This window comes from Lutra lutra, chromosome 7 (genome assembly GCF_902655055.1).
Source record: "Lutra lutra chromosome 7, mLutLut1.2, whole genome shotgun sequence".
In the NCBI taxonomy this organism is placed as follows: Eukaryota; Metazoa; Chordata; class Mammalia; order Carnivora; family Mustelidae; genus Lutra; species Lutra lutra.
This window is the reverse complement of record NC_062284.1, coordinates 72159139-72184293: the sequence shown is the minus strand read 5'-3', so window position 1 is coordinate 72184293 and position 25155 is coordinate 72159139. Positions and strand designations below refer to the sequence as shown.

Here is a 25155-nt window from a genome sequence, read left to right as displayed (position 1 = left end):
GCAATTTAAGGAGCACCTGGATGGTGCAGTTGGTTAAGCGTCCCACTCCTCGTTTTGGTTCAGGCTGCGATCATATGGTCTTGATATTGAGCCCCACATCAGGCTCTTGTGCTCTCCCTCCCTCACCTCTCTCCCTCTCTTCTTTCTCTCTCCTTCTCCTTCTTCCCCTCCCACTTGTGTGCTCTCTTTCTCTCTCTCATAAATAAATAATTTTTGTAATTTTTTAAAATTAATTTATTTTTTTAAATTTATTTATTTGACAGTAATCACAAGTAGGCAGAGAGGCAGGCAGAGAGAGAGGAGGGGAAGCAGGCTTCCTGCTGAGCAGACAGCCCGATGTGGGCCTTGATCCCAGGACCCTGGGATCATGACCTGAGCTGAAGGCAGAGGCTTTAACCCACTGAGCCACCCAAGCGCCCCAATAAATAATTTTTTAATTAAAAAAATAAAATAAGTAATTTAAAACTATTCATTAATTGATAATGGGCCATGATAATTTTGTTGATTTTGGAAAGTAAATATTAGTGAGAGTTGAAAAAAATGTTTAGATACAAGATAGCAAATATTAAAAATATGAGCCAATTACAAGAGACATAAAATCAAGGGAGCAAGTTTTTGCTATTTGGAAGGGAATTAAAGTGTGGAATATTACTACTCCTTCTTTCCTTTCTTTATGTAGACATTCAGGTCTCTTGTATCTGTAAGGCATACTTGATCACCTGAGCGTGTTCTCTTTACTGTGCCTTGCTCTTCTACCACAACTGAAAACAGCATCCTTCATGGTAATATGTCTTGCTTTAGGATAACTTGATACTTCAAAATTAGATTTCCTAACAGGCACATCATAAAGTGATTATTTGCCCTATTTAAAAACAAAACAACCAAAAAGCTGTAGATATCCTATAAATATTGACAATCCTAATGCATTTAAAATACGGCTATATTTTAGCAACATACTGATTTACAACAGTTTCTGAATCTTTCTCTTTTCCTTCCCTTTCCACTTTATGTGCAGAAATTGCTAAAAGGTTTTGTGCTGATGGTGTCTTGACACTTGCTCTCACTCCAAACTCTCCTGGAGATGGCATTCTTTCCTTGGGATTTAGTCCCCACCCATCTGCTGGTAAAGCCTAAGCCTTTGTCTCCACACTTCTACTTCTATCTGGAACTCTACATTGTTAACTTTGCCTATCTGTTTGGCTGTTCTGAAACTTGGCTTTTTCGACAATGGAAACATCTCTGTCCCTTCTTTGTTGGCCCCTTCGGGTAGCTAAGAAACAGAAGATAAATTAAAGTGGTTTCAGGGGCCCCTGGGTGGCTCAGTCGGTTAAGTATCCGACTCTTGATTTCGGCTCAGGCCACGATCTCAGGGTCGTGACATCGAGTCCCTCTAAGGCTTTGAGCTCACTGTGCAGTCTGCTTGCCCCTCTCTTTCTGCTCCTCTCTCTCAAATAAATAAATAAATAAAATCTAAAAAATTAAAATTAAAAAAAGATAAATTGGTTTATCAGAAAGAAGTAGTTATTGTAAGGGCTCAGTGGTGCATTGCAGAGACTTCAGGAGCAGTAGTCCTTAGAAAGGGACTAAAAACAGAACTAGAAAGTTGAAGGTCTGTCTCTTTCCCTCCCTTCCTCTGTCTCTATCTTCTGCCTTCTTTGTGCGTTTCCTGTGTCTCTGTGAATTTTCTTTTTCTTTTCTCTCTGTAGACTAGCATATCCTGCTCCCTAGTTCTTAGAGCAAGAAATGACTACTCCAGAAGTCAACATATTTTACTCAGAGACTGATTTGCTGTTTCCAGTTCCAAATTCTTGGGGCATCAGGACAACCCAGCAGCATAGTGGTGAGGTAGGACAGGCACCTGTCATGTGAATGTACCATTCCCAGTGTGGGCAGCCTGCTGGCTCGGAGGTTGAAGTTTGTAATGAGTATACTTTGGTGTTAACTCCTGTCACACTGAGACCCTGGTATGCTCTGATGCCTTCATAGACTTCTCCTTCCACTGCTACAGGGAAAAAGGTAACATTTAATTTGTTCATTCAGTGAACAAGTAAGTGTTTAGCCCTGCTTTGTTCCAAGCTCATAAAATACATACTTACAATTAAAAAAAAAAAAAAAGCATCTGGAAGAGAGGCAGCCCTAGAATTTAAGCAAGCAAATCAAATATACCGATTACAAATGTGTTAAGTACTATAAAATTAAGGAAAGAAGTTAAGGTAGAAAATAATTCAAGAGAGGATAAGAATTTGCTTTAGAAAGTCCTCTCTGAGGAGGTGAGATATTAAGCTAATACTTAAAGAGTGAGACAGAGCTAGCAGGAAAGGATGTGTTTATTTCAAGGATATATATTTTTTTAAATCTGATTTGTGAGCAAGGGAGGATGACATGGGAGGAAGCAGAGGCAAGAATAGGACTTGTAGGTCAAGGAGTTTGGATTTAATCCCAAGTGTAGCCCCAGTAAAAAAAAAAAAAATCATTAGCCAGGTTGCTGATGTCATATAATCCATTAAGAAGTAGTTATCTAGCCTTTAATTTATGCCAGACTTCAGCCTGGTTTACTAAAGAGGATTAAAAAATAAGTCAAATATATAATCCTACTGATTCTGATTATAACAAGCCTGAGAGTCAATTGAGTCAATTGAGACTGATTGAGAAGATTTGAGTCTCAGGTAGGAGACGGCAGGGGCCCACTCTGGTCCTATGTGCAATGAGTGACCCCAGGCCCGGGTGTCAGACAGACCCCGGAGCCACAGAGCCAAGGAGGTTTGTTAAACTGTTCACAAGGGGCTGAGTGAGGACTTGTCATGTGTCAGAGGGGTGCTGTCATATAGCACAGCACATACTGCGTGCCATAAGCTTCTAAGTCTTTTAAAATACCTACTCAGTGCAATCCACATAGTAACCTTGTGAGGTCAGAGTTATTATTAACACCATTGCACAGATGAGGACACGGAGGCACAGAAATGTAAAATGACCTGTCCAGAGCCCCACGACAGGTCAGGGTAAAATGAGGGTTCATGCACAGGGCAGTCTGGTGTCAGGTCTCCTCTTAGCCACCATTCAGTGATGTCTGCAAGCTGTCATCCCTGAGAAGTAGAGAGGGTGATAGCTAGACACGGTTGCAAAGAGGGAACACAGGGAACGTTTTGGTGGGGGAAAAAATGTGATTAGGTATGCAATGTTGGCTTGGTGGTGAAAGCAGGGTATACAGTGGAAATACTGTCAATATGGGCCTAGGGCTCTGCACAGAGGATCTTGCTACTCCTTATATTTCTGTGCACTGACTTTTTGAGGAATAGGCAGTTAGTTTGGGATCCGTGAAGTGCTTCTGATGCTTGCTGGTGTCATCTTTCCTTCAGTCTGTTAGGACACTAATTGTTCCAAGCTCTCTTTTCTCAGGATTGATTCCATCCCTCTTCAGAGGGATAATAATTAGTTTATGATTAGAACAATTGTATTAAAATTCATGTCAATGAAAAAGCAATAGGAAAACAGCAAGATATTTACATAGAAGGCATTTTTATACAATACGATTTTCCACATAATATCTACTTTGAGGGAGGAAATGGTATTATCACGTAAAATCATATGTAATTCGCACATATGTTTCCTTATCGGGTTCAAATGGATTCAAATGAAGAGTTAAATGTGAGTTAGCTTGTGTTCTTGATGTAGCACAGAGCAAAAGAAAAAAAAAAAAAGATCTAGTTTTCATGGAGTTCACTTTGGAAAGCAAAAATTCTCTTGAAATTGGATGTTGAATTAAGCAAGTTTGTAAACCCTCAGTTTCTAGTATTTCTATAATATCAGGAAGCAGTGATTATTCTGTCTGCTGCCAAAGACTGTTATTAAAGTTACAAAGACACTGCTTGTTGGACCTCCTGGGAGTCATGCCATCCCTCCTAGCTTACTGTTTTTGCTATAGGCTCTTCTAACAATTTAACTATATCCCTGAAGTTATATGAATCCCTTAATTTCAGGATATATTTAAAAGAACATTCTGCATCAGAGGTGTTTCATCATTGTATATCAATCTGTCTAATCAGGAGAGAGAAATGACAAGGTCATTTCACCACAGAAGATTGAAAATAAACAACTATTAACCGTCACAAAGAATTTGATACGAGGAACTGGTTGGTAAGAACTAAAGATAACTCTGGAGAATATAGGAATAGCAGATTTAAGGAGCAGCCACTGCCTGTAGAGCTGAGATAGGCTCCCCAAGGAAGAGACACACCACCCCCCAGGGCTAAGATCCTGACTTTACAGGAACCCTCTAGCTGTGGTCACTGGGTGGTAGAGAAGCTGCTATGGTGTGGTGTGGTGTGGTGTGGTGTAGTGTGATGTGATGTGGTAGAACTTGCCAGAAATATGCTCCCTGAGGTGCTACAGAAAACCATTCACAGAGAGATGTCTCACTAGAAGTCTCTGTCCTACAACCCCACAGAAAGTGTGCCCACACCAGCTGCTACCTGCTGGGTGCTACCAGCTGCCCCACATTGCAGGACCGTTGTGCTGGGGAAGCCCCCCCACGCTGCTGCAACAGAACACACCAGAACTGAGAAGGAAGTCTTCTAATAGAGTTTTCTTTTTTTTAAGGTTTTATTTATTTATTTGAGAGAGAGAGAGAGAGAGAGATAGTAGGAGTGCAAGAGCAGGGGGAGGAGGTGAGGGAGAAGCAGACTCACTCCCTGCTGAGCAGGAGCCCGACAGGGGGCTGGGATCATACCCTGAGCTGAAGGTCAGCTTAGCCAACTGAGCCACCGAGGTGACCCCCCCCTTTTTTTTTAATCACCTTTGATCCACAAAAGTTAACATTGTACCATCTATTGAACGAAAAATATTTAAAGAGCATGGATCTATTTTCACAGAGCCAGCAATGAAGGGTGAATTTGGAACTAAGCAACAATGAATTGTGACCGGCATACCTGGGATTCACTATTTATCCATTCTTAGTGTTTTGACCAAGGCCTTTTAAAAGCTGTTGTCCTGAACTCATAATGAAATCACTTCATTGTTTTGAACATGTAATTTACTTGTCTATGATAACTTTAAATGGACTCACTTTAATGATTCCTTAATGTCACATTTGTGCTTCACCCAGTTCTTTGAAACAAAATAATTATTTTCACATATTTTACAGCTAATCATGATGGAAATTCTTGTTCACAAAACCAGATGTCCAACATTCTGTTAGAATGGGAGAGTTTTAGGTTGGAGTACAAATAACTTTGTGTTACTTTATATATTATAGCAGATTAGTTTTCAGTTTTTTTTTTTTTTAATTTTTAAATTTTATTTATTTGTTAGAGAGGCGGGTGAGGGAGCACATGCAGGGGGAGCAGCAGGCAGAGGGAGAAGCGGGTTCCCTGCTGAGCAGGGAGCCTAACTCGGGACTCGATCCCAGGACACTGGGATCCTGACCCGAGCCACAGGCAGATGCTTGATCGACTGAGCCAGCCAGGTGTCCCTATTGATAAATTTCTAATGAAATTTTGTCCCAAACAATAAAAAGTGTCCCCCCCCCAAATATTCATTGTTTATCTAAAATTCAACATAACTAGATATCCTGCATTTTATTGGGCGACCCTACTCCTATTTTTATCTCAATGTCAGTCTAAGGGCAAAACCAGCTCTGAAGCCCTGGAGCTCCTGTTCAAGCTGGAGAAATATCTAACAACATCTCTTAAATGACTCACAGACTCTTCAACGTAATACATCGTAAGCTGAACTGAGTTTCTCCAGCCAGAAATCCTTCCCTGATGCGTCTTCTACTTTACTGCCAAAATCCGCTTCACCACAAGGGCTCACAAACCTAGTCCTCAGGACAGGTCTCAAACCCCACACACGTCTCCCCATCCTCACCTCCTCCACCTTCATTCAGAACCCCACAAACTCTGGCCAGGATTACTCCAATTGTCTAGAGGGGACAGACACTCTCCTTCAAACTTTTCTTCACGCCCTCCCCACCACAGTGGGTCATTTTATTCTATTTTGTTTTATTTTTTATTTGAGCATAGTTGGTGCACGATGTTACATTCGTTTCAGGTATAGTAGAGAGTGGACCGTTTTATTTCCCTGCTTATAAACCCTCAGTTGCTTCCCCTTAAACTTCTTTGTGTCTTTCAGACACTTCTTGCCTCTACACAACCGTGAGATGTTAAGCTCAAGAGGGACAGAACTGAGTCATTCTTTTTTTTTTTTTATTTATTTGACAGACAGAGATCACAAGCAGGCAGTGAAGCAGGCAGAGAGAGAGGGGGAAGCAGGCTCCCCGCTGAGCAGAGAGCCCGATGCGGGCCTCGATCCCAGGACCCTGGGATCGTGACCTGAGCCGAAGGCAGAGGCTTAACCCACAGAGCCACCCAAGCGCCCGAGAACTGAGTCATTCTTGTTTAGCATAAATTTCCAGCATCTGGTACTGTGAATGAGTGTCCCATAGTAGATGCTAAGTTGATTATCTATGCATGAATAAAAGTAGATTACAGCTGCCCAAGTTCATGGGTAAACTATTTTCATCACTGAGAAATGCAAGAAATAGTTATGTCTGCATAAGACATTAGGTATAGAATAACATATGTGTATATGTAAAGGTATATACAAATATACAATGTATAGTATGACACATATTTATGTATTAAAGTACAGTAATTTTTTTCCCAGTAATTCTCAAAATCTTTTTAAAAAATCACAGTTTGAGGAACCACAGAAAACCTATGAGAAGAAAATATCCATGGTGATACCATATTCAAAGAGAGATATTTCAGAAAGTCAGTGAGGTTTGCTAGGGGACACAGTTACAAGTTCTGGAATGCAGTCATTTTCAGAAAGGAGTCATAACTTATCTTTGGTTTGAGAAACTTTTGTTATTATCGTCCTTGAGAAAAGGGGTTTTCTTGCTGCTGCCAGCTTTATTTTTTCAAGATATATCAATCTTGATGAGGAAAAAAATAAGCCTAGAGAAATAACATGTTTGTGAGTTTATATGCTAAAGGTGTTAATTATGAATGCAGAAATGTTAGAATGGAAAAATATATGTATGTCATTGTTAAGAGATTAGAGACAAAACTTCCACCAAATATTTTAGCATAGTAGCTGTTGCTGATTTAGAATTTGAAGTACCAACTAATGCTGGTTTAGTTGCTGTAAAGAAATGATATGGAAGAGAAGAGGAAAATTGAGAAAAAACTGGAGAGTCCTGATCTTTGAATCTACTTATCTAAAGACAGTAGTATAAAATTCTTTTTATTTCCTTACTGTAATTCCTTTAAATTTATATTTTCTTAATATTGTTAATAAGAGGGGCACCTGGGTGGCTCAGTCAGTTGAGCATCCAGCTCTTTTGGTTCTGGCTCAGGTGGTGATCTCAGTGTCCTGAGATCAGTTTCCGAGCTCAGCTCAGAGTCGGCTTGGGTTCCTCTCCCTTTCTCTCTCCCTCGCCTACTGCCCTTCCCCTTGCTCATGCACACTCTCTCTGTCTCTCTGTCTCTCTTTCTCTCTCAAATAAATAAATGAAATCTTAAAAAAAAAAACTACTGATAAGAACTACCTTTCTCCTTAACAATTTGTACAATTACTTTCTCATCGATGGGGAAGGATTAATATGATATGAAATCTGTATTAAGTTTAAATGGCAAGTTAATTTTCCTCAGCATCTCTACTTAGTAGGATATAGGTTTTATATTTAATATAGTATGAATAATGTAAATGAGCTCATAAGAGACAATGGTCATAATTAATTCATATTTATTAAGATTTCAGTTAGAGTTTGGACTCATATTTTATAAAAGCATTGACTCCTTGTGAGTTGTTCCCTGATATTTTTTCTCTATTTTGTACTTGTTCCTTTTAAGCTGGAATTCAACTTACAAGGGTCTTGAAATTGTGGAACTGAAGGAATGGCAGAGAAGAGGGCAAAGGATTGTTTGTGGGGGGTTTTTTTTCCTTCTTCTGATAACATAAATAAAAATCAGAGGCTATGAATACTGTTATGCTGAAAAAAATAAAAAAATTAAAAAAAAAAAATCAGAGGCTATAATTGCAACAATAACAAAATTCTAGAGTGGTTTGCATTCCTGAAGCAGTGAAGGCTCTTGGGAAAAGGAGGTAGCAATAGAAAGTATGTGTATTCTTACTTGTCCTATCCACTTAAATTATGTACATAGATTGCCAACAGAAACTTCTCCTTTTTTAGCAAAAAGCACTGCTGTTCTCTGTTGTTTGTGAGTTGAAACACTAGGGGACAGCACTAAAATATTCCATCGTTGGTTGTTATTGATCACTTGCATACTGTGTAATAAGTAAGAGATTTTACTGTTAAAGACTATTGAATGTCCTGTTGATTTCAGTGGATAAAAAAGCACAAAGAGGAAGATGAGGTTTTCAAGCCCATAATGTCAGCCTTTGTAAGACGATGATTTGAATAATTTAGAGAAAGCTCCCAGGCTGCTTTTTCAGTTGGAAGAAGGCATGTTCACTTAAAGAATTGTGATTTTTCTGATAAAAGTGTCTTGTTCTTTTCATTCTTTTGGAGTAAATAGTGTGTGTAATTTTTTTTTAAAATTTCTAATCTTGTTTTCCAGGCACTTTGGAAAGACATGAAACAGGAGAAAGAGCAAGAATTATTCTCAATTGTTGTGATGATTCACAGCTTCTAAAGCCTGAATCTGTTCTTCCACTTGCTTCAGAGACACATAAACACAAAAGTGTAGAACAGAGATCCTCCAGCTCCTATCAGTTTGGGCCAATACCTTGCCCTGGTCTGCAGGTGGAGTCTTCATGTAAGGTAAGTTCAAACCCAGTTGCTGCTCCCAGAGAACATGATCAACATCGAGTAAGAGGTGATACACCTTCATGGATACGTGGCAATTGAATGTCAGCACAGAAACAGAACTGAGAGGTGACTGCATCTCCAGACACATCTACCAAGTGATCTTGAGTGAATCAGGATAACTTTTTAAGTGATTCTTGGGTTTGGTACAGCATTCTTTTTGATAAGATAGGTTCTGGCTATCGTAATTGAGTCAATCTTATATTAACTCTTGAGTTCTAGATGGTTTTCAGTTGGGGGAGTGGATATACTCTGTATTCTGAATCCATTTTTGTTTTTCAGTTGAGTATATATGACCTCTTCTTTAAAATGCTTATTATAGATAAACCAAAAAGGTATCACAAAAACTGGATCATGGTATGGACAGGTCTTTAGGATTCCAAGCCTTATTTAATGCACAGTGATGGAGATTGCATTTAGTTTCATAAACCAAGTCAACCACCTTCACAGAGATTTAGATAAGCTTTCCTACTTTCGGTTGTAAAATAATATGGTAATTTAATCTGATTTCTTTAAGGGACTCTTCTATCTTTTTGTCATCTATATTTCTAAGTTATCCCCTCATCATGTTGTTGTAACTCTGCCATTTATATGTATATATCTAATGGAGTATTTTCTATGTAAACTTATTTTCACAATACTGTCTATGACTTTTTAATGACTACATCACACTTTACCTTTGCATATACTATTTCTGATTAAATTATTCTCCTAAGGCTTAATATAGGGATTGTTTTTTTATGTTTCACTTTCGTGAATGACATATCTATGAACCTTAAAGGCTTTTTTTCCATATTCAGTATTATTTAATGGGCTCTATTTCCAAAAGTGGGATTTCTAAATCAAAATTTCATTAATGTGGTAACATTTTCCATTATTTTAATGGTAGTATAAAGACTTAAAATACCATCAATAAGGACTTTAAATAATTATCTCATGTGCATGTATATGGTTTGAGGCAAAAGGATATGTCATCTTGAAGAAAGCTTCATGAGCTGTTCAAGCTGTGCCTCAGAGCTTCAAGGTGGGAAAATAAAAAGGGGTTGTGGGGCACCTGACTGGCTCAGTGAGTAGAGCATGTGACTCTTGATCTCGGGGTCATGAGTTCAAGCTTCACATTGGATATGGAGCCTAGTTAATAAATTAAAAAACAAAAAACAAAAAACTGCAGGTTGTGGGTGGGGGCACCAGTTTGCAATCTTCAGCTTTTGGGCTTTAAAGACTTGATTGAGATTACATCAGTGAGGCCAAGCTTCATCAAACTTTTGAGAACTGGTCCACACTAACCAAACACCCAGGAAATGCAGGTATAATGCTCTAGTTTGACTAGATATTATCTATTTTGACTAGAGCATTATACCTAGATTAACATGCCAGAATGACAATGCTCTAGTTTACGATGACAGATGTAACTGAAATTTTGTTCATCGCTCAACACATTGTCATTCTAGTAAAGCCACAGGTCAGGGGCGGGTGGGGGAGGTTGGGTGCAGGGGAGGGGGAGATGAGGGAGGTGAAGTTTTCACAGAGGGAGTCGGGGCAGGGGGTGCTCATTCCCTGAGCTCTGAGAGCCCAATGCAAGGTACTGCATTTCTTGGTCAAGGCTGATCTACTTTGACAAGTCCCTAAATTTTGAATCTTTATTTTTTAAGACTACATTTGAGCCACTCACTTTTGTTCATACTCTCCTTCAGATGTTAAAACCGGTCATTGGGCTACAGCTTGTTGTTACTGTTTGTTGTTTTTCCTTTCTCATTTAGTCCAATTGGTTTTAGATTCCGCAAACTGCTTTTCACGTTCTTGAAATAGGTCCTATTTTATAAAGGAAAATTATATCAGTATGATGAAACTTGAATATTCACAACCAAAAATGACAGTCATAAGATCTTAGACTCCACAGGTGGGAAATCAAATCATATGTGTTATAAGATTGAGGGAAATAAAGCCTGGTGAGTGAGCCCAGATGACTACCACGCACTCCCACCTTAATGTGGCTTTGCGGTTCTCTGTGCATAATCGAGTGTGCTTCTTATAGTGGGAATTATATGCTAGAATAGCAGACGAGAACTTGGAGATGTGTCTTGACTCGTGTATGTCAGATGCCTAGGGTCTGCAGGAGCAAATCTCATTCATCAAATGCCTATTTTACTACTTTAATTCCCAGAAGGTAAACTGATTACTATTTCTTTCAGTTTCTTGGAGGACCTCAGAGCTACCCTTTAGGTAGTGGTAATAGTATATATAGATTTCATTTTCTTTATGTAATTTTGTTTCTTTCTTGACTCCAGGAAGCAATAAAATGCCAGGGTCTTGTTTTCCTACTCTTAGGCTTATTCCAGCTTTATTTCCTTGCTAGTGCCCTTTGCCTTAGATGACTATGATTTCTAACCTTCGCTCTCTTCAGAGCTAGCGAGTTTAATCAAACAGGACTATCACCTCGTTTGTTCTAGACACGATACTTCTATTATTATTGAACTTACTGCTAATTAGAGCTATTTTTAATCTATGCTCCCCTAAGTTCTCTCTTCTCCAGTTATGTGCTACATATCTTCCTTTCATCCTCTTTGATTTAAGCTCTTGAGATTGTTTTATCTTAATCTTTTATTTACAAATTTAATATGCATGAAATTTCAAGATGCTTGGAAATTCTCCATTCTCCTTATTGTTAATATAATAAGATGCTTCATAGGTTTTTGTTTTTGTTTTTAAAGTTTTTATTTATTTGAAAGAGAGAGAGAATGAGAGAGAGAGAGCATGAGGAGAGAGAGGTCAGCGGGAGAAGCAGACTCCCTGCCCAGCAGGGAGCCCGATGTGGGACTCAATACTGAGACTCCAGGATCATGACCTGAGCTGAAGTCAGTCGCTTAACCAACCGAGTCACACAGGCACCCACTTCATGGGTTTTTGTAAGGAAAAAAAAAATAGTTTTAAAGAAGAGGGTTTGAATCACACTCATTTTAGAGATAGGAAAATGAAGGACAGTAACCCTATGAAATGTAGAAATATCTAAAGTTACTTTGTGTCTCAGAACTTTTTTATGTGGAATTTAGTGACATGTAGTGAAATACTTTCAAAGGGTAGAGTGAATTGTTTAAACGGAACGAAAGCATGTTAGATCTGTGTGGTGAGCCACTTGTGTTTCAAAATATTCGGAATTTATTTGAATGCTATCTTCAAGTTTTCTTCTTGCATTTGAAGAGTGCATATAGCTTTGGGAACAGATTTTACAGAGAACTGCAAATACAATACGACACTTTCAAAATGGGCCCAATTTGAAATGCTAGAGTTGTTGAATTTGTGCAGCTAGACAAAGAAAAATCTTTGGAGTAGGAGACGGCCAGAGTCTTAAAGGATTTAAAGGAATACGATATCATATTAGTGATGGGGAACTGCTTTTCTCAGATTCTGCTGAGGATAAAACAAGTTAGAAACTGTTTAAATTGCAGTGGGAGGAATTTAGCTTCAAAGTAGGACAACCTTACTAAAATCACCTCTACATGGCAGAAATCTTTGTAGCTGCATCTTATTTTAAGGAGAAAAGTCCTGTTTTGTCTGTTGGTTGGTTGCTTGGTTTTAAACTCTTTTTTTTTTCCTTTTTCTGCATTTCTTGTCTATAAATGAGTAATAAACAGAATTATTTTAACTGTCACAATTTAGACCCATTGTAGCGTCCTGTAAAGGCCCTCTCTTTTTCTATCGGGTCGGGCCCCAACAGCCCCTCCCCCGCACAGGTTGATTGTTTAGTGCTGCTCTGTTAATATAGTAGACGCTGTTTATATATGGCTATTGAATACTTGAAATGTGGCTATCACCACATGTTAAAATGATCTTTTTACATATAGGTTTAAATAAAATATGTCTTTAAAATGAACATTACCTGCTTCTTTTTATGTTTTTTTTTTTTTTATTATTATTATGGCTACTAGGCAGTTTAAAATTTCTATGTGGTTTGCATTTTATTTGTATTGGACAAAGTTGAACTCAGCCAGAGATAAGCAAACTTTTTTTGTAAGGAATTCAATGAGAAACATTTTACGATTTAAGTGCCAGATTTTCACTGTTGTAACTATTCACCTCTGCTGTTGGAGCACAGGAGTTCCCATAAACAATTCTTAAGCAAACAAATGTTGTGCTCCAATAAAACTTTATTTAAAAACACAGGCAGTGGACCAGAATTGATGTTCACTGGCTATTGTTTGCAGATTTCTGATCTAAAGAGTCCTCTCTAGACTTCAAGATCATAAGGCACTAGGAGGACCTGGCAAAAGAGCCAGCACCTCTTCTCTCCCTAGATATCGGAATTTTTAGTAAAACAACATACTCCAACTTCTTCTGCACTATGTGGAATGCAATCCCCAAAGACCTTGTATCAAGTCTGTTCCCTGACAGAAATCATGAAATGCATATGTGTTTGGAAATCTTCCTTTTGATGAAAATAAATGTACACATGATAGCTCCCAGTCCAAGCAAGATTTTTTAATGGCATTTCCTTTAAATAACGTACTTATACATACATCTTTTTCCAAACATATAAAATTGATTATAAAGAATTCATTTACATTTATCTATATTCCAGTGAGTTTTCTAGAAATATGTATTTTTTTAACCTTCACTTCACCGTGAGTGATGTCTATTTGGTACCATTTGCTGAAAAATTTTATTAGGGCTTTATTCCTGCTACCTCTTGTAAAACACAGATGGTGCACTAGTAGGCCACCAGTAAAAAATTGGACCCCACTACTAATTACTTTATCAAAATGAAATGTTAGTTCTTTCATATTTCATGACACAAAAACATAACCAGAATAGAATTAGAGTAGTTTCAAAATGATAATGCTTTAAAATGTCACCTGTAAATTTATATGTATAAATATGAAATAACAATTCATGTGACAACATTACATTTTGTACCTTAACTCAGTCCGAGTTATTTATATTTTATTACCAAATTTTAATCACTGTAGAAAAGAACTAATAACATTATTTGAAAACAATTAATTGCATTATGTAGGGATAAATCCTTAATAAAGAATGATACTTTTCACCTTCTTTTTTTTTTTTTTAAAGATTTTATTTATTTATTTGACAGAGAGAGATCACAAGTAGGCAGAGAGGCAGGCAGAGAGAGAGGAAGGGAAGCAGGCTTCCTGCTGAGCAGCGAGCCCGATGCGGGACTCAATCCCAGGACTCTGGGATCATGACCTGAGCCGAAGGCAGCGGCTTAACCCACTGAGCCACCCAGGCGCCCCTAATTTTCACCTTCTTGATGAGTAGTTAATTTTTAGTATATTTTTTAAATGTAATGAAGAACATATAGCTATTTTTTCTGATGTACAAAATATTTTGCCTCAGTTTTGTGTAATTTTAAAAGAAAATAGATCTTTGTTATTAGACAACCAAGCACCTCACTGAAATATAAGTATTTCTCTCTATATACCTTGGATTAAGATTTTTGTTCTGAGTATTTTGATCTAGTGAATCTCAGCTTAAAACCTGAGTTCCTAAATTACAGCTCTCTTCCTAATAAGATAGAGAAATGTAGGATAACAGAGAAATATGCATGCCAATTTGCCTTTTTGAGCATGCAAAGTGATACAACTTTTCAACAGAGTATATGTAACCACTCCTATGACATATAATAGTTAAACATCTCCATAATACTTAATTAATACCTTTTTTGATGGCTCCTTTACGAAGAATGTCCCTTTCTCACTTTGTGGCATAAATTTAAACTTTGTGATGCTGTCACCTCAGTGTTGAGGAAAAGTATGAAAAGCACCTCACAGCTTTCTTTCAAAACTAATTCAGGAGGTCTCAGAGTCACTGTGGAAAGTACGAAACACACCGTTAAATGACTCCAGCTGTCCCTCTGCACACAGAAGCAACCATGAATTTCCTCACAGGACTTCAAAGCACTGCTTGTATCTAAACACTCGTTGGCCATGTAAATTCGAGGCACAAAAGGAGAATGCTCATATGTCATGGTGCGTGGCCGGTTGAAGTCCCGCATTGTGCTGCACGTGTCGGTGGGGAGTGCCAGGAACAGAAGGGCACTGTTCTGACTCGTGTGACAAATGTAGTTAACACCAGATCCATATTAATGTTGTCAAGTTCCCTTGATGTATTTAAACAGATTTTAATTATTTTCAGCTTCCAAAGGCCTGAAATATATAGCCTAATAGTTCTTCAAAGAAAGCTTACTTAATGTGTGAATGTAAAGCCTCTCATAAAAATGAAACTTTTATATTGGCCTTAGTCATTGACATAGGTTATTCATCAAGTCAGCAATTTGTGTGGCAAAGTGCCATTTGAATAGTGTATTGTTAGGATACTTATGGTCCACTTGACAAGGGCTCTTGCTGTAAATAGTGCAATTTGACTCCAGCTGTTAAAGAGTGGCTTTGACAGCAGCCAGATAGAATGGAGATGCCTTACTGCACTGCCGAAAAATCAATATTGGGTTCTTGTTCATGGTAACCTGTTCTTTTCTCTTCTGTAGATTTATAAACGACTATCAAGGGTTTATAAGTGGAAGTTTAAATATTATTTTAAATGCAATTCACTTCGAGTTTTAAATTAAGACTTGCGATAAATGGGATGAGTGCAGAGTTTCAGGATATTATCTCCACCCCCTGGTTCATGTTTAGTCACAATTACAGTTACGTTGAATTTGGATTCCCTAGCTTCATTTGGAAGGGAATTAGTGTAAAACGTAGTCCCCAAATGGTGTGCCTTTTGTATATTGCCAGCGCGATTGTTTCTTCTTTTTGTTTTTTCTTATCAATTTATCTTTGTCCCTCCCACCTTCTCTGCGTGTATACCTTTTTGTGTAGATGGCAGGGTTCTTTGTGAATGTGCCCATAGCAACACCCACAGACGCTGACAGCCAGTAATGTCCCCAGTGCTGTCAAAGATTTCCCTAAAGCAGAGTCTGGCTGGTTTTGAAGAGTTTTCTAGCAGTTTTCAGCAATCCAAGGTTGCTATGATACCTGGCTGGTGGTAAAATGTACTGAATCGCTTAATATCGGTAACTATACACGCAGGCTCTTTTGCTTTAGGTCTCTGTGCTGTTGCTGGCTGTTACGTTTAAGATTACAGAAGAGGAAGTGAAATTATAAACTCAAGATGAGGAAAAAAATGTTTCAGGAGTTTACTTTGAATGCTAACATTGCATCAAAGAAAAATTTTCTAGGTTTAAAAACCATTTAGCTGACTGTTGATTTCCTAGGATTCCAGATATTACTTACTTAAATCATTTCTGGTTTTGTCTGAATATGATTTTAATTTTTATTTTTGTTTACCTGTGATGCCGTAAGTCTGTCGTAAGTCTTCATCGAAGGTGTGCTGAGCAGGACTTGAAAGAGCTGTCAATTTTTAACAGGAAAAAATGCTGGTATAACGCCTACTTTCTCAAATGCCTTTTTCAGTAAGGCTATTAAAATAGCCATCTTCCCATTACTGACCAACTCTGCATTTATTGAATTTGTGGCTGAGATAGCAACTGAAAATTCATAAAGCTGATAATATAATTGTATACAAAGACCTTTAAGGTTGATTCAAAGTCAGCGTTATTGTTTTTATAATTGCTGATAGACGTGATTTCTAGAGAAAGGGTTTGCTCTGCATTGGTGTTGCCTGGTTCCAAAAAAGGTTATTTCTTTTGTTAATTCTAAAGTAAACCCTTTTAGTGAATAAATGTTTATATTATCTCTTTCGTGCTAGACTTTTTCATAGATTTAGCTCAGTTTCTTTCCGTCCCCTCCTTCAAGTTTTCATCAACCCTGTAAGAAACACTGAAATCTAAGATCATGATTCTTTTTGATTAAATAGTGTGGTTATCATCATTAGTTCATTTGTAGGGTGGATATGCTAGCATAGAAACCTGAATAAAAGTTAAACATACCAGGCATTTTACTTTTTAGTTTAACCTAGGGAATGTGGCATAATTTATTATAGCCTCCATTTACATCAATAATTTCATAGATATTGTAGAAACTCTGAATTCTGTAATCTTGTCCATATCATAGATATTACTGCCCAAGACTGTTTAGGGACTTTTGCCTCCCTTGTTTCTTCTTTCCTTTCTTATATTCTTCTCAGTTGTAAATTGCTTTTGATTTTTAAAAACCTGTGATTTCCCAAATTTGTTAAGAGCCTGCTTCTTGTAGGACTCAAAGGCCTTCAGCCTACTAAAAGAGGTCTATATGTGCTGGAATGCAAATTCACTTCAGTGGATTTGGGTGTTCTGTTGTTAGACAGGTTGCTAGTTCTGATGACAAAGCAATGGTAAATGTTACCTTTTTGTAGAACCTTGGAGCTTCCTCAATGACCAAGGTATCATCCTGCATCAGGAGTATCTTGTGTTTATATCCTATTGTTTTTGACTACCACAGTGGATGATATTTTCAGGTGTAAAAAATGATGTTTCTAGAAATTCAGATGTTGAGTTAACTAAAAGGGTTAGTGGCTTGTAACAGGAAAGAAAAGAAGGAGAATAATATCTTTCTTCTTGAAAGCTGGTAATATCACTTATTGACTGAGAGTACCATCTGGACCCATTTAAAGGAATCCCAACAGGAACACTACTTCTGTACCAATGACTTATGTTGAAACTGGTCCTAAGAGAGCTGCAAATGCAAAAGTGTAACAGGAAGCAATTCTCAGAAAAGAAAGCATTTATCCTCATGGAATGTTTCCCCTATGTTGGTAAAAACAAAATGTATTAAGACTTTAGCTTTATTCATTGGAACTAAAAGAGCATGAACTTATTGAAGAATATATCCAGCTAATATCCCCATCTGTTTTTCTGAATTGCATTTTAATAATGACATCCAGGAGGCACAACTAGTTCTCTGCATCCCCAAATGGCATTCATGACATTAAACGCAAATAATGACATAAATGACATTATTTGCAATTCTCTATATACAGTGAAGCTCGTATTACTCTGGAAACAGATGTTTTGTTCCTAAATTAAAATATCCTGCATAAGCTTTGGGTCCAAGTACGATCATTCCACCAGATACAAAAAAGAGTCATAAGAAACTGCTGTGAACGGCAGGCACTTCTTATGCACATACTTAACTCCATGCAAATTCACATAGGAATGAAAATTTTAGGTTTGGGGATTTTCTTCTGGTCTTCACATGTTGTCTGAGACCTGATGGTGTCTAGAAAGCTGATATGAAAGCTCACAAAATACAGAGTCGTACTCACCTTTATTACTTTCTTTCTGCTTGCACGAGAGCTCTCTGGTCATTACAGAGAAGTTGGTCTTTTCTGTTTACTCTCTGGTAGCAAATGTTTTGTTTTCCATTTTGCAACTTGAAGTAAAATTTTAATCTAGATGCATAAAGAGTCATCATAGGGGAGCACGAGGTCACCAGAGCCTTTATTTCCACTTTCGGCACTGTGGCGCGTTAAAACTGAAAATGATCAGGTTACCTGTTTTCTCCTCTCCGTTTTTTTTACTAGGGGGATTTTAGAGCTTAGTCTTGATTGAATCATACAGTAAATTAGGTTTCGATTCAGTACTGGGCCTATTGGTTCCTGTCTCTCCCCTTTCAGTCCCAGTGTAGCTGCACGCACTGACGTACTGACGCACTGACGCACTGACGGATGGAGCCTGCAGTCAGGCTCTGACCTGCCAAATTCCGCTCGCTCCTGGGCTCCCACGTTGTCCTGTCTTTACTTGCCCACCCGTTTCCTTCAATAAGCATTCATGGCTAAATGAGCAGGGGATCCAGTAGACTAAAAGCCAGTTTGGAGTTGGTCTTCTAGTCCTAGAATTCCAGAATTCCCTGATTTGCTGTGATTGGATTTAATTTAGCTGATAGGATTTAATTTTTCCTTGGATCTCTGATTTTTCTTTTCTTTAATCAATGCTGCTTAGTGTACCACTTTCTCCCAGGTTGCCTTTCCAGGAACCAGAAACCTCGATCTCCACTCTCCTGGAGGGCCACTCTGGCTTTTTCTGCCCGAACCCTTCAAAATGATGATGTTTTAATTTTTTTATTGCTATGTAACAAATTATTATGATAGTAGAGGCTTAGGGCCATACACATCTATTATAGAACAACTTCTCATGTGCCAAGAGTCTGGCATGGCCTGGTTGGATTCTCTGTGCAGGGTCTCCCATGGCTGAAATCTGGGTAGCCTGAGGTTGCTGTGTCATATGAGGTTGGGGGCCCTTTGCCAAGCTTATTCAGGTTATTGGCAGAGTTCAGTTACCTGTGGTTGTAGGACTGGGGTCCTTGTTTTCTTGCTGGCTCTCAACCCCGGACCACTCATACCTTGCCAAATTGCCTTCTTAATTTTGAAGCCAGCATCAGAGAAATTGTTTTTGTATCAAGTCCCCGTATACTTTGAATCTCTGACTTCTTCCTGTGCCAACGACTATTTTAAAACTCTCTGCTTTTAGAAATCTATGTGAATAAATCAGGATGACTCAGATACTCTGCCCATTTTAGAGTTAACTGATTTGAAACCTTAATTACATTGGCACAGTACCTAGATTTGTGTTTGGTTGAATAACTGGAAGAAGGTACATTTCACAAGGGGCTGAGAATCTTGGGGGGCATTTGTACAATGCTGCCTACAGATGGGAAGTTGTTCTAACTCAGGGTGGCTGCTATTTTAGAACTATTACCTTCTTCTGCTTCTGGAACATTTAACTCTGCTAAGTGCCCTGATTAGCTGTCCTAGTTCTAATCTGAAATTTGAATCAAGACTCTTGGGACCTCTTATCCTGTCTATTTCTTAGGAGGATCTGTCTCTTTAGTCTCTTAAGTCTAACCCTGTTTTGCCAAAACCGTAGCATGGCATCGATCATCATATGGTGGAGTATGGAAGGTGTAACGTGGGTCCTGTCTTCCTACATGGTCATGATGAGGCTTAACCAAGAAAATAATTTGACAGTGGGTATGGCTCTCCAAACCTAAGAAGTTACCTAAATCTGGAACTCTCACAAAATTCTAGAACTTTTTCATATGATCAGCAGTCTAACATCTTAAATTACCAAGAACCTATCTTTTCTTCAACTTTGTCATTTATAATTAAAGTCAAGTTTATAGGTAATAAATTGTTTATCTTTAAGGTCTCTTAAGCATATTTTTCCTTTTTTCTCTTGATATTCAGTTATGTTAGCAACCAGCTTAACCAATCTTTAGAATATATTTTTTATCTTAGGTATGAAATTTCTGGCATTATCAAGGATGCATAGAATTAGGTTGACAGTAGTAGAAAGAGATCAGTTTTGAGTATACTTCATTCAAAAATTTATTTTCCTTTTTATGATAATTCTATTAATCATAATAAATTCCTGCTGTGAAATATACATCTAAATTAAGTAATCAACTCTCTGTGTTACTCAAGGGAAAAATTGGGATCAGATATAGCAGATTCAATGAGTTGCACCAGAAATAAGTTTTGGGAGAACCAGCAATGCCCCAGATGATGGTTTGCTTTACTGTTCTTCTGGCCCAGTTATGGGATCACAGCTTGATATTTTGGTTTTGTTTTGCCTTAACCTAATACTCTATGTCCATTGATTCTCAGACTAAGCTCTTGAATTTTAAAACATTATTTGTTTATCAGAGTTCAGTTTCAAAACAGGAAATAATTATCAAAATCTGTTTATCTTTTACAAATGGATTAAACCTGAGGATTTTTTGTCCTTATTTTATTTTTTTGCAAAGAAAGCATTGTAAGTGGTGCTTACTTCATAGACAGATCATAAAATATAACAGAACCAAACAATATAATCTACAAGATACTCAGTACTTTGTTATGTATAAATCAAATATTATGTCCCCTTACACTTTTACAGCCCTCTCTTGCAGTTTCCTGATATCTTTTTGATAAATCATTTAATGTGGTTGCTTTTAATTTCTATTTTCAGGATATGCTGAATTTTTTTCAGAGTAAACATTCAACACCATACTCTAATGAAAAGTCTCCTCATTTCACAATTAGAGCAGGTATAGTTGGTGGTTCTTAATTGATACTTTGGAAAGAATTTAAATTGGAGTTTTTCCTATCCTCTGGTAACTTTTGCTTGTTTGTTTCCAAGTTCTAGATACCTTGATGCATAATTGAAACCTACAAAGTATCTCCTTTAATATTTCAAAATATTCACAAAATTCAAACTGCTAATCAGTATTATTATGTAATTTTTATTGTCTCTCTTAAGCTGGGAACTATACAGTTTCTTTTCTTAGCAAAAATACATTCTGAGTTTTAAATTTGATTTTGACACCTATCTCGGAGGTAGTATAAATGTCCTATAATGATTACACGTATTCTTCAGCTATATGACGTTCCAATCTGTTGAACCTGCAACATGGTTTATGAATTAGTCTTTTCAGCTTCTACCGGCATGACCTCAATGGGAAGAAAAGAGCCTTGGAAATGGACATTCAAGTAATATTAATCTGAGTTGTATTCATCCTCAGAATAAAATCCAAAATTATGAAGCATCTGTGAAAAAGATATAGAAGAATGTCAACTGTAATTTGGGACCATAACACCAATATTTAATTCCCAGCTACTTAGCCTTATTTTAAAAACTCCTATTTCCCCAACTGCTAGTCTTTTGCCAGAATCTTTTCTCTCAGGTTTTTCACCTTGAAGTCTAAGCTTCAATGTCACTTTCCTTAAGGAAAGTAGAAGGCCACGTTCCATTATTCTCTTTCTCAGCATCCTTTTTATTTCATTTTTTATCTTCTCCACTCTCCACGACAGTATAAGCTCAAAGAGGGCAGTGACCTGTTCTGCTAGTTTATCACAGTATCCTCATCACCTAATACATGTCTGACACAAGGCAGACATTCAGAAATATTTGTTGAATAAACACCTGGACTGAAAGCCGAGAAGGTATAAACATGAAAAATAGATGGTAAGAAGGTGGAGGATACAGCCTTTCCTGAGTTATAGAGAAATAAATAAATGATTTCTAGAAATAAAATATGTATTTATTTTGCTAGACAATTGCTTTAAGTCCAAATTGGGTTTACGTGTGACTTGATCTTACAGAGGGATGACCTAGCAAAAAAAAAAGTCAATAACAGCAAAGAAAAGAAGCTGTTGAACACAACTGCTACCCCACCGATATTTAAACACCAGTCCCAATCAATTCAAAAGTTTATAAGGCATATTGATATTTAGACCAGTCCAAATCAATTCAGAAGTTTATAAGAAAAAATTTATTAAACACTGGTGATGAAATGTAGGATGTTTAGCACACTGGGAGGAATGCGTCACTGTGGGAACAATGGGCACACTGGTGAGCTGTTATAGATTCAGAAAGATGAAAAGGCAGTGTGGTGAGATGGTTTCTTGCACCAGCAAAGTTTATATTATTGCCCCGTTCACTTGCCCTTAAATCTCAGGCTCTTTTTTCTAGTAACAAAGTTATCTAAAATAAGCACTCAAAAATAGCCTGAGGATTATAGTGTATATCATAGGCCCTCTGCTTCCTTCAGATAATTACTTTACTTAGCCCTCCCCTCAATACAAAACCCCTGAAGCCAGCAACAATCTAATCAACAGGTTTGTAATAACTTTTAGAAATGTAAGTGTAATAAATATGAAGAGGCCTGATTTATGTTTCATTTCCCAATGCAGAGTCTCTGGCACAACCCTGCAACCCTCAAGTGGCACACTTGCCTTTCTCCTTCCGTAGATCACTTGCAAATTGCTGAACTCTGATGAGAGGCTGGTGAGGAGGGCTGATTCCGCTCATGATGTGTTCTCACAGTCAATGCTTTTAGTTAACTCTTTCGAGGGGGAGCGTTGGGTAGCGTGCTGCCTGAACGGTTCCGGGAGATACCAAACCTCCTGGGATTTGCTCTTCTTTCCCATCTCCTTGCCTCCAGGGAGGAAGCATCTCAGTCATTTCGGACAAACCAGCGCTCCTCCACATGGCTGCCTTGCTGACTGCTCCCGGTGTGTCTCTTCCTGCCTTAACTTATGTTCCTCTCTCCACCTAGTTCAGTCCTCCCCGCAGCATCTGCAGGCACTGTTTAACACGCACCTGCTAGTTAAACACTTGTAATTAACTGTGGATTACCTAGTTACTTTTCAAGTATTCATTTTTCTTACCTTGTCAAGTAGGCCTCAAGTTCCTTAAAAACAAGGAACTGCTATGTCTATATGTTATGTTAAGTGTTGTGGCATGGAGTACAGAAGAAAATATTTATTCAGTAAATATTCACTGAACACCTACCATGCGCCAGACACTTTTTTTTTTGAAGATTTTATTTTATTTTTTTTTAAAGATTTTATTTATTTATTTGTCATAGAGAGAGAAGCGAGAGTGAGCACAGGCAGACAGAGTGGCAGGCAGAGGCAGAGGGAGAAGCAGGCTTGCTGCCAAGCAAGGAGCCCGATGTGGGACTCGATCCCAGGACGCTGGGATCATGACCTGAGCTGAAGGCAGCTGCTTAACCAACTGAGCCACCCAGGCGTCCTGACACTTTTCTTGATAAGGGGAATTTCAACCAAGTCCTGGTTGTCATGACACGTCTGATTTCCGTTTTGAAAAGATCACTTTGGTTGCTATGTGGAAAATTGGACTGAGGGCCTGGAGGGTAAAAAGAGGAAAGTATTGTATGGGTGCAGCAAGACAAGGAAGTTACTGATGAGTGTTGGGTTTTTGAACATTGAATTGGAAAAAGCCATGATACAATACGTGTGTTTTGTAGACCTGTATCCCAAAGTGCTCCTGGAGCCCCCTGCAGGTGGTGAGGCCAAGGCTGGCCACAGGATACAGAAGGGACATTAGGTCAAAATCTTGACAGATGGGATTTTGCTGTGGGCAACAGCAGATCCAAACCCCAGATTATAAAGAGGGGTGGTAAATAGGAGACTGATGAGAGATTGACAGGACTGGAGACAGAATATATAGTGGGAATGGTGGAAGACGACCATGTCTTTCCTGCAGGAAAATAAAAAGAAGTCTCCAAAACTGGCCTTGGACTTCTAAGAACAACTTATAAATGGCGTGGAAAATCACATAGGTGACATAATAACAATCAGTACAAGCTTTAGAATCCTCTGTTAAAATATAATTAACTGAATCAAGGATATTTAACACCTTAAATCACACACTTTATACTCATATTGTGATATTGGATATTGTCTTTAAAAATATTGTCTTTAAAAAATATTTTTGTATATATTTAAAATTCCTGTTAATTTAGGACAGGCCAGGGCTTGGCAAACTTTGTCTATAAAGGACCAGATAGTAAATGTTTTTTGCTTTGTGATCCATACAGTCTTTCATAACTACTCAGTTACGCCTCCACAATACCCAAACAGCCATAGATGATCCATAAACAAATGAACATTTCTCCAAAAATATTTCATTTACAAAAAAGAGTTGGTAGGCAATATTTGGCCTGTTGACCATGATTTTCTCACCCCTGTGGCAGGCAATATTGTGATAAGATTCCATTATAATTCAGTGTCATAGTCTATAAGAGGAGTGGATGCTTTCCACTGGAAAAACTGTATTCAGTTATAGTCATTAGCAGATATTCTTATAATGCTCCCTCTTTGCTAAAAGTTATAACTATTTTAAATCAGTTTGGGGGCCCTGGTTTGTGAAATCCATTTTGGCTTTTTGGACAATTTTGTCATTTTGCCCCCAATGCTTATTTCTTTAAGGTAGTCTACAGACTTGATCTTGTCAATCAGTTACTGGATATGTGGTTATTTATTGTCAAGTGATCGTCTGAAGGAACTTTTTTCCATAAACTTTAATTTAAATTATATACTTTCAAGTGAGTGTATTCCCTAGCTGTTGACTTCAATTTAATAAGTATATGTTAAATTAACTATCTAGTGGCCACACAGAGATATATACCCAAAATACGTGTTCAACTGGTTGTCCTTTATGTAAATACACATAAGAATCATTCCAACAAGTAAGCACCTTTTTTTTTTTTCTTTTGCCCTTTGGTTTACTTCGTAGTAAACCAATTCCAACTGTAAGTTGCTTTTCCTTCAAGCTGCATCCTTTCTGACCTCTGACCAATTAGAAGCTTATTAGTATGATGTTTGGAAGACATCAATGTGGTAGCAGTGACTTGCATGTCATAGTTGGGAAGCAAAGGTGTTTGGAGTAAGTCAGATCAGCATATCTACAGCATATCTCTTTTAATTAGTTATCATCTCTAGGGAGAACGTACAGAGTAATTTAGCAACACATACTTGTCTTAATTGACAGGTATATACACAGAGAAGTATAAAAATTGAAGGAAATAGTTGCTATTTAAAGAGAGCATATAGGACATATGGGAGCATATCTTTCCTGAGTCATATTTAGT

The 25155-nt window shown here is 37.8% G+C and overlaps 1 protein-coding gene across 4 annotated transcripts in view; it reads left to right on the top strand.

The window, feature by feature from the left end:
* The window catches only part of WDR72 (WD repeat domain 72), a 222734-nt gene that overhangs the window by 85395 nt on the left and 112184 nt on the right, over positions 1 to 25155 (top strand). For all 4 annotated transcript variants that reach the window (XM_047738978.1, XM_047738977.1, XM_047738976.1 and 1 more), the window contains one exon: positions 8580 to 8782. In XM_047738978.1, the coding sequence (XP_047594934.1) occupies positions 8580 to 8782 (203 nt within the window). The remainder of the gene's footprint in view (positions 1 to 8579; positions 8783 to 25155) is intronic.